Source organism: Talpa europaea, assembly GCF_964194135.1.
Source record: "Talpa europaea genome assembly, chromosome: 15".
In the NCBI taxonomy this organism is placed as follows: Eukaryota; Metazoa; Chordata; class Mammalia; order Eulipotyphla; family Talpidae; genus Talpa; species Talpa europaea.
Window position 1 is genome coordinate 5,698,285 of NC_140083.1, and position 15,469 is coordinate 5,713,753.

The window sequence follows — 15,469 nt, forward strand, 5'->3', positions numbered from 1 at the left end:
CTGTGACCCATCCTGGGGTGTGCCTGGGTCTCTGGGAGGAGTGGCACATGGACGTGTCCAGAGGGTTAGGCTGGCACCGGGGCCACGGGGGGCACTGGGCTTAGCAATACAGAGGTTGTTGGTAAACGGGACAAGTGTAATGGGAAGAATAATGAAAGGGAAGAAGAGGCGAGAGGACTGATCGGGTCTTTCTAGTAGCCGGCAGCTGGGAATGCGGGGGAACGGCAAGGAGAGAAAAGGCTGGGGGGACGCTTGGTGTGGTGGATTCGGAATCACTGAGCGCCGAGGTCCACAACCACCTTGTGTGAAAGCAGTTCATGGTCAAACAACCGGAAGCCTGGACAATGAACATGGGCTGTCTGAACCCTGAAGGCCCCTGGATCCTCAGTTCCTCCCCTTGGGAACCTCCACCCACAAGCCCACACCTTGGCAGGGCTGCTGCTATGTGGGGCAAAGAGCTACTGTGCGGCAGCAAGACTAAGCAGCTGACGTGACAGCAGAGGGGAGGGGAGGACCAAGGAGTCCACAGAGGGCCGGCGGGTGGGGTGTGTGGCCACCATTATCCCAGGCCCGGGTGCTCCTGATGCGCCCTCCTCCTCTTGCTCCAACTGCTGCTCCTGACAACTGGACTTGAATCCGATGCCAAGGCAAAGGACGTGGCCGGCTCGCCCTGGGAGCCATCCTGGGAACCCTGGGCAGGGCAGACCGTGGAAGTGCAGCTGGGCCTATGGTCCACGGAGTGTGGCTGATCCATAGTGGTTCCTCCATCCTGCAACCCTACAGCCTCTGCAGGCATTGGGTGACTGCGGATAAACACTGAAGCTGGCACCTATGCACAGGTACTGCTATTGCTGCTGCTGCTGCTGCACCAGTGGGTGCCTCCTACGACCCCTCGGAACTGCAGGCAGAGCGAAGCTGGCCCAGCTCAGTGTTCTAAGTCCAGCGCCCGCCGCCAACCGCTTGGCAAACTACCGCGGCATGCTAGCCGGGAGGTGGTGGCACTGTGGCTGCCAGCTCTGGTTCCTGGGAATGGCGGGAGGGACGATGGACCTCACCTCTAACCAACTCACCTAGGTCTGGGTGGACCTGGGCCAGTGTTCCTGCCCTAATGGTCAGCCACACCAAGAGGTGGCCGGCGCTGTGACCAGCCGCAGTGGGGGTGTGGTGCTATTGCTGGGCCCCATGGGAGCAGCATGCAAATGTGTTCCTGCTGTTGATGTGGCTCCGGCTTGCACCCCCCAACCTCCAGAGCTCAAGAACCCCACCCAGCCCAAATGGGCTGGGATTCCCAGAGTTCTAGCACTAATGCCCTGCCTGATTGGGCCAGACTATCCATTCCCAGAAGTTCAAGTTGAATGGAGGGTTGGTGAGGCGGGAAGCCAGGGACCTGGTCCTAGTTCCAGCTAGTGAATGAAGAGCCTTTTCATTCTGCAGACCTCAGCCATCAGGAGCTGCCAGACTCAGAACCCACCCCCACCTCCACTAGGTACCCTCAAGGCAGAGGGGGAGGGGAAGGAAGAGAGAACCAGGGGCAGAGATTGTGCCAGGGAGTCGGCATCTCCAGCGGAAGAGCGCTGAGCCTGGGTGGGCGGGGTGAAGGGTGGATGGGCGTTGGCAGCAACAAATGGTTGCTTGCTGCCTGGCCTGGCCTGGCCAGTGCGCTGAGTCCAAGGCCTGGAGTTCGGAGGGGGTGGGCCTGCAGCTTAGTGCCTGGCACCTGAGCTCGCTGCGCCCCCTGGCGGCTGACCATCAGGCCTGCAAGCCTTGGGGTGAGCAGACGGAGGACCCCAGATAGTCATGCGTCCCCTGCACAAGGCTTGGGTGACGACAGACCGCATAGAAGAGGGTGACCCCAACAGACTACTCCCTCTACGCGAGGTGTGCAGAAGGCCATACTGCCCGGGTGTGTGTTACCCTTTATGACATCTGCACGACACAATCGCCTAATGACACACTTCAGGCCTAGTTAAGAAACTCGCGGCCACAAGGACAGACGCCTGCTCCCGCAGGGAACCCGAGGCGCACTTAGGAGGTGGGGCCTGCTCAAGTCAGGGTCCCCAACTGTCAGCAGCCTCTCTGCTCTGCTTTGGGGTTTAACTCTTCTGCCTCTCCTCCCAGACCTGGACTTGGGCTCTGCCCCCTTATCTGGGAAGCGGCTGGACACCCTGTGGATGGGGAGCAGGGGGTAGGTGGCGTGGGGAGGACCTGCAAGGCTGTGCTCACCTACCCTCTGGCAGCTCAGAGCGGCCAACTGAGCCAAGTGGTGGGTCTGCCTACCTCACCCTAGTTGTCCGAGTTTCACTGTGACATGGGAGGGGTGAAGGGTCAGCCCTGACACCTACACCCTCAGAAGCCACAGGGCTCTGGCTGCCACCTAATTCTGCAACCCACCGCAGGACGGGGCCTGCTCGGAGAGAATAACGCACACGAGGTGTCAAGGTCAATTTCCACACTGTTGCTTCACACTCAGGCCCCAGCATAGCCTCACCCCAGCCAGGACTGAGGGCTCAGAGGCCCTGGTCTGGCTGATTGAAGGCGGCCCCCTTTGTTGTTTGGCAGCACCTGGCCTCAGGGCAGTGCCCCGTGCAGCCGCCCCACCTCCACGAAGGCCTCCACGCAGCGGTCGATGTCTTCCTCGCTGTGCACTGCTGAGATCTGCACCCGGATCCGGGCCTTGCCCTTGGGGACCACAGGGTAGCTGAACCCGATGACAAAGATGCCTGGGAGGGCAGAAAGGGGCAATCTGGGTTCACTAGAGCACAGGGGTCTCTTAGAATAGGGCGCTTTCAAGCTCACTCCCATGGCTGATCGAAGAGGGGAGCAAGGGGAGTATCCACAATCTAAGGGTCCCCCAGACCATAGCCGGCTTCCTTGCCCTAGCCCCTTACCTTTCTTTAGCATGTCGTCTGCCATGCGCGAGGCCAGCCGGGCATCACCCAGCATCACAGGGCAGATGGGGTGACTGTTTCCTGAGATGGTGAAGCCTGCAGCCTCCATCTTACTGCGGAACCTGTGGGCACAGCCCGAAGTCAAATCTGCTCCCAGTGGGCTTGTGACCCAAGATCTGCACCCAGGTCTGCGGGAAGGACCAACAAAGACAGACGCAGACCCGAGAGCCAGGCGGAGCCACGCAGAGGGACAGGCAGACAAAAAGGGCGGCAGAAGACTGGACTGCACAGGAGAGCGAGACGTGGGGTCACCTGCAGAGGGCTGCACGGGGGACCAGAAGGCAGAATCAGAGAGAAGGGGAGGTGGGTAAGCAGGCTGCTCTCGGCCGAGAGAGCGGAGACCAGCCCTGTGTGCCCTGCTGGGATGTAGTGCACAGAGCAGAGCCTGCAGGCAAAGGAGCTCTGGGCATGGGCATGCCCCCACTCTCCCTGCCCCATTCCTGCCGCGGAGCGCACCGCTGGGTCTTGGCCGCCATAGACTGGACGATGGCATTGCTCTCCATGAGCAGGTCCAGGGCCTTGGAGGCACAGCCAACAACAGCAGGTGGCAGGCTGTTGGAGAAGAGGTAGGGCCGGGCACGCTGTCGCAGCAGGGACACCAGGGGCCCAGGCCCCGTCGTGTAGCCCCCTAAGAACAAGGGCAGAGGTGGGCATGGAGATGGCAGTCAGAGGCCAGGGGCCAGAGCCTCCCCAACCCCTCCTGGAATATAATCCAGGCTGCCCTCTTCTCTGCAGTCCTGTCTCCCGCCCCCTCTTCCCTGAGACCCCTTCAAGGCCCTGCATGTGGGTAAGGGGACCCTACAGCTCTCCAGGCACCTGATGCTCCGCCCAGTGCCTTCCCCAGCGTGGAGTTGATGATGGTGACCTGGTCCATCACGCCCAGCAGCTCATCTGTGCCCCTGCAAGGGAAGCTGCCGCGTCACCACGTGCAGCCCAGGTGCCCAGGGATCATAGGTTCAACTGGGGGCTGGCCTCCCTGTTCCCCACCCATCCTCAGAAGCCCGACCCAGGGCCTCAGGGGCCAGATGCTCCCACCGTCCTGTGGCCCCCAGGAAGCCGGTGGCATGGCATTCGTCCACAAAGACCAGGGCACCGTATCGAGAGGCGAGGTGGCAGATCTCCCGCAGCGGCGCGATGTCACCGTCCATGGAAAAGGCCCCATCAGTGGCCACTAGCCGCAGCCGATGCTTCTGCAGGGAAGACCCAGACCCCCCAGGCCCCGATGCCTAAGCAGCGCCCTCCACCCCCAGCTGCTTGCTAAAACTCAAGGCAGGTGGTGCAGTGCGATAAGGCTTTGGGGTGAGGTATTTACTGCAAAGCTTGGTTGTCTCCAACCTTCAGGCTTCTCGTAAGTGAGGACAGGCCTCTCCAGCCCTTGTCCCCGAACCTGGGCCTTGTCCCACCTGGGCCTCCTGTAGCTGGGCCTCCAAATGGGCCATATCCAGGTGGCGGTAGCGGTACTTGTGGGCCTTGCACAGGCGGATGCCATCGATGATGGAGGCGTGGTTCAGCTCATCCGACAGGACTGCGTCCTCGGGGGTCAGCAGGGCCTGGACCAAGGCAGTTGGACTAGAGCCATCGCCCAGTTGCCTTAGATCCCTCTCCTGTGTGGCCTCCTGAGTCAAAATTTCATGGCCAGCCTGGCTGGCCTTCAGAGTCCCAGCACTGGGCTGGCCACAGGCCCTACTCCAGTGCCGGCAGGTGAGCACGTTTTTGGTGAGGCCCTGCTTCCTGCCATCCAGCTGACAAAGGTTATCTCCCAAACGCCCTGCAGGCAGACCTCCTCCTGGAGCACCTACCTAACTTCCATGAGAAACAGGCACTGCAGCCTCTAAGCATGGCACCGGCCCTGCCAACTTCTCCTGACTGCCCACTCCCAGACTTTCACAGCCTCGCAGGCCTCACCAACTTCCACCCACGGCCTCCACACACCTCGAAGAGGCCAGCATTGGCATCAAAACAGCTGGGGTAGAGGATGGCATCCTCCCGCTGGTGGAAGCGGGCTATCTTTTTTTCTAGATCCTTGTGGATGCTCTGAAGAAAGCAAAGAAAACAGATATTAATGACCGCTGGGACATGTGGGACAGAGGGTCACCAACAGACCAGCTCGGAAGGCCTGCTGCCTCAGCCTCTCCCTTCTTTCTGCACAAGGGTCCCCCCCAGAGCCAGCAGGCATCTGGCAGGTGGTTCCCACTGAGGAATTAGGGGCCCACCAGTATCTCTTCCTGGCTAGGTCCTTATTTTGTAATGGGGTCTGATGGTAGAATTAAGGGTGCTGATGGGAAAGGAAGATGTGACTTCCTGACATGAACCAGAATCTTTCTGGGTCACTTTATGGAAAAGAGGATGACACAAGTAACCCTGGGTTCATCTGGGCCTGGGATTCTTAGACTTGAAAGCTATTCAGTCTGAGTGGGGTTTCTGGTGAAAAGTGCCCCTGGCTGGAAGTCAGGAGTTTCCATCTGTGACATTCATTCCACCCTCATCTTTCAGAAAGGACAGATGATCACAAGAAGTCACGGAGCACAAACTCGAGCCAGGCCACCAGGGTTCAAATCCCACCGCCACAGGCTGCGTGCCCTCGGGCGAGTCACTTAACTTCTTGGGCCTCAGTGTCTTCATCTCTATCACTAAGGACTATTGTTAGGAGGATAGAATTAGTATTTGTAGTTCTTAAAACAGTACCTGGCACATGGTAAACAGGTTTCAAGTTTAAGTTTATTTTGTAACATTTACAAAATAGCCAAGTTTTATGTAGCACTACTATGTGTCAGGCACTACTATGCATCAGGTACTGTCCTAAGCATTTTCACTGTCTCTCTTTAATTTGTAATGATTCTATTAGGTGGTGTTATCCCCACAGTACCAATAAGGGGATTGAGGCACAGATGGGTTAAGACACCTGCGCAGAGTGAGGGTAAGTGGAAGCACTGGGAACCAGGCTCGGGCAAGGCAGCTCCAGAGTCCTCAGTGGCAGCCCCTGCCTGCTCATCTTTGGGGCCGGCACAGGCGGGAGGAACTCAGTCTTGTGGGTGGGGAAATGGATGCAGCTTGCTTAAGGCTTCTCAGCAAAGCAGAAGCCTGAACCCGCCTTTCCAGTGGACAGCGCTGGGGCAAAGAGTGGGATGAGATGAGCCCTCTGTGTGGAGCAGAGAGCTGGCATCAGCACCTGCCACAGGGGACAATGCCTTCCCGACATGCACTCTGTACCTGGGTCCCACAGATGAAGCGGACAGAGCTAAGGCCAGCTCCAAACTTCTCCAAGGTGTGCAAACCTGCCTGGATCACCTCGGGGTGGCTGCTCAGGCCCAGGTAGTTGTTGGCACAGAAGTTAAGGATTCCTGAGGAGGAGGACAGGGGACAGACACAGCAGCTCAGGGCAAAGAAGTGTCCCTGGTGTCAGCGCCAGGTCCTGAGGCCTCAGAGAAAATGAACCTGGATCCCCCCTGAGGAGGCAACAACCACACAGTGTGATCCATTCTGGGGCCAATGCCAGGATGGGGAGCTGGAGCCCCAGGAAGCACTGAACGGGACAGCTACAGGAGATGGAGGGTTAGGAGAATTCTCAGATCAGCGCCTTGAAGGACGAGCCGTTTAAACACTGGCTCTGAGTCACTGTCCACCAAGGTGGAAGCCTGACACTACCAACCCTCATCAGGCCGGTGGTTTTCCTCTCGAGTAAAAGAAGAGGTTTGCTCAATTGCCCACAAGGCCCTGAAACTCCAGTTCACTTTGCTGCCTGGTACAGACTCACATGCCCAGAGGGGGTGCCTCTGAGACCTGGGTCCCTTGAACCATAAAGCCCCAAGTGAACAGCTAACCCGAGGAGGACACTAAGGAGTTCTGGGGGGAAGTGAACCTGAGTCTCCTAATTCCCCATCTTCTGACCTGCTCTAAGCACCCCTGGAGGAAGGCAGGGGTTTCCTGAGATCACGTCTTACTAAGAGTTCAAGCTCTACTTCCTGCACACAGGCAGGCTTGGGGGTCTGTTTGTAAGCACTGCACCCCAGGGCCTGGTGGGCAGGACAGGCTAGGCGGGCCCCATTCATGCCATGGCTTCTGCAACAGCCCCCCACCCCCTTTGCATACTGTGATTTTGGCCATGCAGTTGCCTCTCTGGTACAGTTGGCTGATGTTCTAGCTCCAATATCCCAGAGGACCTAAGGCCCAGCTCTGCCTTAGCTCCGGGGGCTTTGGGGCAAGTTACTGCACAAATCTGCCCTTCAGTTTCTAGGTTGTAAAGTCGAGTGAGTCACTCCTAGGCTGCGCCTGCAGACGTCCATGTGCAGTAACCAGGAGCCTGCACAAAGCAGCTGTTCCAGAAACCCGGGTTTCTTGATCTCGCCTTTCCGCCACCCTGCCCGGTGGGAGCCACCCTGCCTGGTGGGAGCCAGCTGGTCGCCTCTCTTTTTCTCTCACGTCCTCACAGGGCTGAGTCTCTGTTCGGCCTTGCCTTCTAAGCCAAAAAGGTGCCCAAGGGCAAGCCACCTCCCCCCCCTGGAAACGGGTTTAGCCAGGTTGGAGCTAACACCCGGTAGCCGCAAAGTCCCAGGCGCCGCCCCCGCGCCCGGCAGCACCCCTCCGCGTCCTCCATTTCTGCACAAGCTTCGGAGCGGCCCTAGGATACGAAGCCACGTCCGTCGAGTGGCCCAGAGGGGCAGTTACCTCCCGACACGCCGTCCACGTGGATGCGCGGCCCCTGCCGGGACGTGATGATCCGCTCGCTCTTCCAGGTGCCGGCCCCGCGGATCCCCTCCAGCTCCTCCTCCAGGATGCCACGCAGCTGGGCCAGCGCCGACTGGGCGCGGCGGCCGCGGGGGGCTCCGGGGAGCGCGGCGCGGAGGACGCGGCCAGCCCACATCGCGGCCGCTGCACCCCGCCAGGCTGCCGCCGCCGGGCCGTGCGCACCGCGAGCGCGTCACGTGGCCGGGGGCCGGGCCCCGGCGGCCAATCGGAGCGCGCGGGGCTCCGCTCCGGGGCGGGGGGCGGGGCTCGTGGGGCGGGGCCAGTCGGGGGCGGGGCCGGCGGGATCCTCCGAGGACCGAAGCGGACCGGCCTGGAAGCCGAGACGCCGGCGCCGCCGTCGGGGGCGCGGGGCGGGGAGGGCGCGCGGGGCCCGCCCGGCGACTCCCCCCCGCCAGCCCTCCCTGCCGCGCACTCGCCTCCGGGAAGGGGCGCGGGCACCCCCGGACCCCAAAGCCGGTCGCCTGGGCCGGCGGGGCGCGGCAGCGTCCCGGGCCCGGGGCCCCATCCTCAGGGGCGAACGCCCCGTCGTGCCCGCCGCCGGCCGCCCGAGCTCGTCTTCTCCGGTCTGGGAGAGAAACACGCCACACGCCGATTTCTCCCTTTTTCTATTTTATTTTAAAGTTTCAAAATTACAAAGACAGCGAGTTCTTCCCGGCACAAACACTTAGAAACACAACAAACGAAGGGGCGGGGGGAGAACGCGCGGCCGCGCGTTTTCCTATTTTATTGAAAATGAAAGACTGTACAGGGTTTTCCTGCGGCTCCCGGCCGAGGGCGCGACTCGCCGGCGCCCCCGCCCCCGAGCAGCCCGCGGCCGCCTGCGGGGTCGGGCCCCGCCCCCCGCTACTCATAAAAATGACCCCGGGAGTCGGGGGGGCGGGTCTCCACCCGCGGGAGGCAGGGCCGGTCCCCGGGCAAGGCCGCCCCGCGCGGGAGGAGCCGAAGTCAGGGGACGGGGACAGGGAAAGTCCGCCCGGGACACACTCGCATCAGCGGGAACCGAGTCTCAACAGGGCACCGAGGCACTTGGCTGCCGGACCCCGCCGCCCCCCGAAGTTCCCGCCCCCCTTCAGCCGGAGCCCCGCCCGCACCCACGGGCCCCCTGCGCGGAGGGCGCAGCCCCGGCGCCCCAGCAGCTGCCCCGCGACCCGCCCCGCCCGAGGACAAAGGCGAGGCCGGGGCGCCCTGCAGAAGTGAGGGGGACACTGGCCGGGGGTGCCCCGCTGGGAAGAGGCGTCGGCCCGGGAACGCCCCCGACCCCCCAACCCCGCGCCTCCCAGGCTGTCCCGGCCGCGGCCCCGCGCCTCCCCAGGGTCCTGGAACTCCTGGAAAGGGCACCCGACCTGCAGAGAGCTCCTCGCCTTCGGGTCCCCCCACAGGCCTCCCAGGGCCCGGGCTCCCCCGCCAGCTCCCCGCGGCCCCCACACTAAACAAAACACACGAACCTACCCGCGCCCCAGCCCCCTAGGCAGACGAACAAGTGAACCCAAGCGCGTCCCATCCTCGGGGAGGCGAGGCTTGCGGGGCCTCATCTCCGAGGACTGCAAACTCGGCGCCTCACAAAGTCAGGCTCGCAGGGGCGCGGGCAGGAGGGGGGCAGGGGGGCGCAGACGGGGGGCAGGGGGGCTATTTACAGAGGCCACGCGGCCGGCGGGGCGTCCGCGGCCCGGCCTCGCCGTCACTTCTTCTTGGCGGCCCTCTTGGCGCTGGGCTTGGCCTTGGGCTTCACCGGCTTGGCCTTCTTGGGCTTGGCCGCCTTGACCGGCTTGGCCTTGACAGTCTTGGGCTTCTTGGCCTTCCTGGGCGCGGCGGCCGGCTTCTTCCTGGCCTTCTTGCCGGGGGCGGCTCGGGGCTTCTTGCTCGGGGCCTTCGCGGCGGCCTTCTTGGGCTTGGCGGCCTTCTTGGGCGCGGCCACCTTCTTGGCCTCCTTCTTGGTCTTCTTGAAGGCGACCGCCCGCCGGGGCTCGTCGCTCCTGGCCAGGCGGAAGGACCCCGAGGCGCCCACCCCCTTGGTCTGCTTGAGGACCCCGGTGGTGACCAGGCGCTTGATGGCCAGCTTGATCTGCGAGTCGGCGTTCTCGCCCACCTTGTAGTGGCCCTTGATGTACTTCTGGATGGACTGGCGCGAGGAGCCCGCGCGGTTCTTCTCCGCCTGGATGGCGGCCACGATCATGTCCGAGTACTTGGGGTGGTCCGTGGACTTCTTGGCGGCCTTGGCCCGCTTGGGCTTGGCCGCGGGCGCGGACGCGGCGTTCTCGGTCATGGTGGCCGGCCTGGCCCTGCCGCTGGGGACGGCGCTGCCCGCGGGCCGGGCCCCGCGCGGGCCGGAGGGGCGCCTGGCTGGGGGGCGGCCCTGGCGCCCCCGCTTCCCGGCGCGGTCGGGGCGCCGGCTCCCCGGGGCCTGGCCGCGGGGGGGCTCGCCGGGCCGGGGTGCGCGGCCCGCGCCGCCGGAGCGTCGGTCGGGGGGTCCGGGGTCCGCGCCGCGCCTGCCGCTGCTCCGCGCGCTCCGCCTCCGCGGCCTCCCGAGCCCGGCTCCGCGTCTGGCGCTCGGGCGGCGCATCCGGGTATTTAGCGGCGGCGGGCGGACCGCGGTGAGGACAGGGCTGCTGGCTGCCTGCTCCCGGCCCGGAATGGCGCCGCGCCGCCGCCATCTGTGTTTCTTGCGCCGAGCAAATCCGACCTTTCCCCCCGGCCCGGGCCCTCCCGCCCCCCGCCGCCGCCCGGGCCCGCTGCCCGGCTCCCGGGGCGCCCCCGCTGCGCGCCCCGCCGGCCCCGCCGCGGCCCCCCGCGCCCGCCACGCGCCCCAAACGGCGCCGAGGACCGCCGGCGCGCCGGCACATTTCCCCTTTGCGGGGGGCTGGCTCGGCGGGGTCGGGGAGCCCCGGGGCGGGGAAGCCCCCGCAGCAAAGCTCCCTCTTGGGGCTACCCGGGACCCCGCTCGCGGCTCGCTGCGGGGCCCCCCAGGCCGGGGGCGCGGCCGGAAAGCGGCCCCAACTAACACACGCAGCCCCGAGCCGGGCGACTCCCAGCCGGGCCGAGCCGGGACAGGGGGGAGGGGTCGCTCCCCCGGGGTCCGGTCGCCTCTCGGGGGTCATCCCGCCGCTGGGACCCCCGCGCCTCCAGCCCCCCTCCGCCTTTAGGACCCCCAAGCAAACTTTCCCTGGAAGAGTTGGGAGGGCGCTTTCAAACTTTGTCCCTTCCCCCTCCTCCGTCTGTCCCCCCCCAGCGCGCCCCCTGACCTCTGCATTGAGGTGCTCTCTTGAAGCCGAGCCCCCCCAGGCCTCCTGGGTCCCCTGAGGGATGAGGAGGGGGTACCTGCTGGGTCACCGCCTCTCCTCAGAGACCCCCACATCTCCCACATAGCGTCACCGGGAATTCATTTATATGCCTCCCTCAAACTAGGAGTTTTGGGGTGTCAGAGGGGGAGCCTGCGGCTCCCCCCCCCCGAGGCCCCAGACTGGGGGGGTCTCCTCCCCTTCCTGAGGCCCCTCGAAGACCGAGGCTGGGGCGGGGGTGGGTGGGGAGCGATGCACCCTGGAGGAGCTGTCCCGAAGGCTCCAACCAGGCTGTTCTGGGGCCCCTGGGACGAGGAGAGGCCCTGAGCGCTTTGGGATCTCGGGAAAACGGGGCTCTGGGGGAGAGGTCGAGGGGGGCAGTTGCGTTCCTTGGGTCCTGTCTAGTCCTGTGGAGTGTGCAGCTGTGGAGGGAGCCGGGGCCGGGACCACCGCCATTTTGCTGGGAGAATGCAGTGTCTTTGTTGAAATGCACACGTCCTTCCCCGCGCCGTGGGCAGGTACAGGTGAGACGGACCCGGGGCGCCGCCGTCTGCAAGGACTCCTGGGGCTCTGAGGGGCTCTAGGAGCCCAGAGGCCAGCAGAAGGGATCCCAGAGTTCCCGGGACCCCTAGTCTGTCATTTACCTACTGCTCACGTGCAGGCGCCGGGGCGCAGCGGCCCTGGGTTGGGAGTCTGGGGCGCTCCCTCCCTGAGCCCCCTAAAACAAACCCGCTTTTATTCCCTAAGCACAGAGGCAGTCACTCTTCATTTAGACAATACCCTGGGGGTGGGGGGTTGTTTATAACTGATCCAATCGTGGAAGGCGGCTCCGGTTTAGTCCGGAGCTGTTTGCAGACACCGGCTGGTGGGGTGGGGGGAGGGGGTACAGTTGGGCAGTTAAAATGGGCGGTGGGGGTTGTAGCCGGTGGGTGTGGGGGGGAGGGCTCCCGCCGGACTTGGGAGGCTCGGGGTCAGGGCAAATTAATGGGTTCCCCCCACACCAAGGGATGGATTAATCCAAATGATTGGGAGGGGGAGGCGGGGGGGGGGCGAGACTGCGGGATGCCTTCGCCCCGGGCTTTTCTGGGGCGCCCAGGCGAGAAGGGACGCGAGGAAGGGCCTGGGCAGTTCAGAAGGTCAGGGCTCTTATTTGGATGATGCCCATTACCCCGAAGTTTCCTGATTTGAAAACAACATTCTAGTGGGTTTGTTATGGTTATTGTCAAAAGCAGTTCTGCTTCCCACTGAGACCTCGTGGGGAAACAGGTATCCAAATAGCCCCCCCACGTCCACCCCTGGCTCCCCGAGACGTCATCTCCGCCCCCCGCCGCCCCACCCCCCAGGTCCACGCGTGCCTTAGAATAAAGACTGGAGGCATCCAATGGCGCGGTGATGAAATAATTTTATTTGCACAGTGCATTAGTTTGCAAAGTGCTCCCCACCCGGTTCCAGACCCCTGAGTCTCCAGCCTGGGGAGGCTGGCCACGCGATACGCCCCCCATCACCTCCATTTTCCCGTGGAGGTCGCAGGACCCGGGAAGGGTGGATATGGGGGCACCCCAGGCTCTCACTTCATTTTGCAGCCTTTGCATTCCGTACCCCCGCCCCTCCCCGCGACCTGTAAATTCCCTCCGGGAACTGAACCCTGAAAGGGTTGGGGGGGGGCGTTGCCGAGGGCCCCTGGGGGCTCCCCGCCGGCGGACAGCCGCTTCTCCCGCCCGGCGACGAGATGCACCGGCCCTCCCCTCGTTGGGGGGACGTGGGGCGAAGGGCAGGGCCCCGGAGGGGCTCCCCGGGAGTCGGCGCGGAGTCGGAGGCCGAGGGGGCAAAATGAGAAGAGGCTGCTCTAGCCTGGCCTCGCCTCGCCTCGCCTCGCTCACACTGCAGGGTTTGGGGGCTCCTAGACCCCGCCCGACCGCGCCCCGACACCCCGGCGGGGCACTCTCGGGCCCCCACGGACCGCGGAGCCGCTTTCTGGCCGGGGCGGGCGGACTCCCCCGGGCCCTTTAACGCGAGCCCTTTAACAGCCCCGGAGCCGCAGCGCTGCGGGCAACTCCTCCTGGGAAATGTAGTCCCCCGGCGCCCCGCCGCGCGGCACCCCACCCCAGGGGCGCGGGCACCCCGCCCCGGGCCGGGACCCTGGGGGCCCGGGCGCTCCGGCCATCCCAGCCGCGGGGAAGGACCGGGCCTCCCTGCGGTGGGTTTTTGTTTGTTTGCTTTTTTCACTAGTTGAACAGAGCTCAGTGTTTTCACCTTTCAAGAAGAGGTTCTCCCTACCTTTGGGGTGAATGTGAGGGTGAAATGAAAACCTGTATGGAAAAGTGCAAATCACATTTAAATGCCAGGGGTCGTTTTTTGTTTTTGTTTTTTTTTTGGGGGGGGGGTTTCTTTTTACTGGTATTGGGAGGTGGTGGCCTGCGCCAACATTTATTTGGCCCTTGATGCAGAACGACTCCTTTCATCAGGCAGGAGGTCTAGAATGACTAAGGGACTTGTCCAAGGTGAGTCTGCCTGGCAGGGGGTGACTGCAGGCAGACTCCCAAGCTAGGATTTCCCCACCGTAGGACCCCTTGTCTTGTGAGGGCTTGCAAGACAAGGCTCCACGCAAAGTTCTTTGCTTTGGCAGCCTGAGGTAGTCTTGGTATGCGCGGGGCTCTGGAATGGGCACTGAATATCCTCAGTGAACAGGGGACAAGAGACCCCTGCTCTCCTGGAGCTGACATTCTAATGAAGAAGATAAACAAGAGTCAATGAAGATGTCAGTTACAGAGTATGTTGGAAATCCATACTTGCAAAAACAAAATGAGCACCAGCACGAGGGAGGCAAGTGCTGAGAGGAGGTGATTTGCAATTTTAACTAGGGTGGCCAGAAAAGGCTTTAAAAGCGCTCACTTGAGGGAAAATACAAAGGAGGTGAGAGAGGGGCCTCTTCTCATTCTTGGAGAAAGAAATCTTCCAAGCAGTGGGAATAGTCTGTGCAAAGGCCCCGTGGCAGGACTCTTCAGGATGGCTGAATCAAGGACAGCTGAACATCCGTTTTTAAAAAGCAAACTGGGGAGTAAAAGGAGGTAGAGATCATGGAGGGTTTTGTGGGCCATCATAGGGCCTTTGACTTTTACTGATTAAGATGAAGCCATCAGGGAGTTTTGAGCAGAGGGACATGATGGGCCCACAGTCAACAGCTGACCGCAATTACTTCTGGCTACTGTGTGGAGTAGAGGCTGCAGAAGTTAAGAACGGAAAGAAACAGGGCAAGGAGGCTGAGATAATCCGGGTGAAAGCTAAGGGGTAGTTTGGCTCAGGGGGCAGCAGTGAAGGGGGGGAGGTGGTGAGGTGCCAGATGTACCAATATGTTAGAGCTGGAGCCCACAGGGTTCCCTGGTAGATGGGGGGGGGTGTGTGTGTGAGAGAGCAGGCAAGGAGGATCCCAGGGATTCTGGTCCGAACAATGGAAGACAGGGCAGTCTTCAGCTGAGGTAGGGAAGCATAGTAGAGCAGGTGTGGGAGCACTGGCCAGGTTAGGTTTGAGATGCCTCCCAGACTCGAGAGTGGAGATGATAAGAATCAGGTAGATAGATAGAAGAATCTGGAGTCTGGGATTCAGGAAATTTGAAGCCTTGGATGGACCTGGGAACTCTGGGAACTCTCAGCAGAGAGCTGGTCTTGAAAGCTGTGAACTGGATCTGACCAGAGAGAGTGAGAGCAGACGGGAAGAGGACCAAGGACTGGACCCGGGGACACTGACATGAGAAGGCAGGGAAGAAGAAGGGGATGAACAATGCAGACCAAGAAGGGGCAGCCCTGGTGGGGCGGTGGCCCCAGGGGAGGGGTATCCTCAGGGCCAGTGAGGAAGTGGTGTGTCTCACGGTGGGAGAAGCCAGTCTGTCCAAGGCCACTGGCCAGGGCACTTCAATCCATCATCTCTCCTGTGGACAGTGGTTGCCCTCGGCTGGAAAGTGGTGATGTTTAACCAGAGAATGCCCAAGAGGCCTTCCAGCTCTTTGGGACTCATGATCAGGGCTCTGGGGCTGCAGGTTCAGCCCCAGATTTTCCAGATTTATCCTTTAGGGACAAGAGAAAGTAAGAACCTTGGCAAGGTGCAGGGGGATGCAGGAAGACTTCCCGAGCGTGCCCCACGCTCACGCTCCCAAGCGCTTTTTGCAATAATACATTATCACGTGTGGGCTTCGAAACCTGGAAGGAAAGCAAGGCTGCAGGTGGCAGCTGTGGAGGCTGGTGGCAGAAGGCGAGAAAGAGCCTGAGTCAGTCCATTTTCCCTATAGTTGTATTTCTTTTAAAAAGACTCCTCAGGGGCCTCCCCAGGGGCCTCCCCTGGTGGCACAGTGGTTGAGCGCTGGGCTGCAAAGCTGCCTGCAGCCTCTGCAGTGCCGGTTCGATCCCTGGCCACCAGGCGAGGGTCCCAGATGGCGCACAGACCTCTCCTGCTGCGCCCGCTGCTCCCCTCAACAGTGTATTTCGTCAGTCTGCCTGTTCTGTTCC

The 15,469-nt window shown here is 62.5% G+C and overlaps 2 protein-coding genes across 2 annotated transcripts; both read right to left on the reverse strand.

Annotated features, from left to right (window-relative positions):
- Positions 1-2,463: 2,463 nt before the first annotated feature.
- On the reverse strand, positions 2,464-7,809 carry GCAT (glycine C-acetyltransferase; the record flags this gene model as incomplete). Its single annotated transcript, XM_084254636.1, has 9 exons — positions 2,464-2,720; positions 2,889-3,010; positions 3,405-3,576; positions 3,765-3,847; positions 3,984-4,138; positions 4,352-4,498; positions 4,881-4,982; positions 6,159-6,289; positions 7,614-7,809. 9 exons carry the CDS (start codon positions 7,807-7,809, stop codon positions 2,569-2,571), a joined length of 1,260 nt encoding a protein of 419 aa, XP_084110762.1. The 3' UTR covers positions 2,464-2,568.
- A 1,340-nt stretch (positions 7,810-9,149) lies between these two features.
- On the reverse strand, positions 9,150-9,957 carry H1-0 (H1.0 linker histone; the record flags this gene model as incomplete). Its single annotated transcript, XM_084255178.1, has 1 exon — positions 9,150-9,957. One exon carries the CDS (start codon positions 9,955-9,957, stop codon positions 9,373-9,375), a length of 585 nt encoding a protein of 194 aa, XP_084111304.1. The 3' UTR covers positions 9,150-9,372.
- Between the last annotated feature and the right edge of the window lie 5,512 nt (positions 9,958-15,469).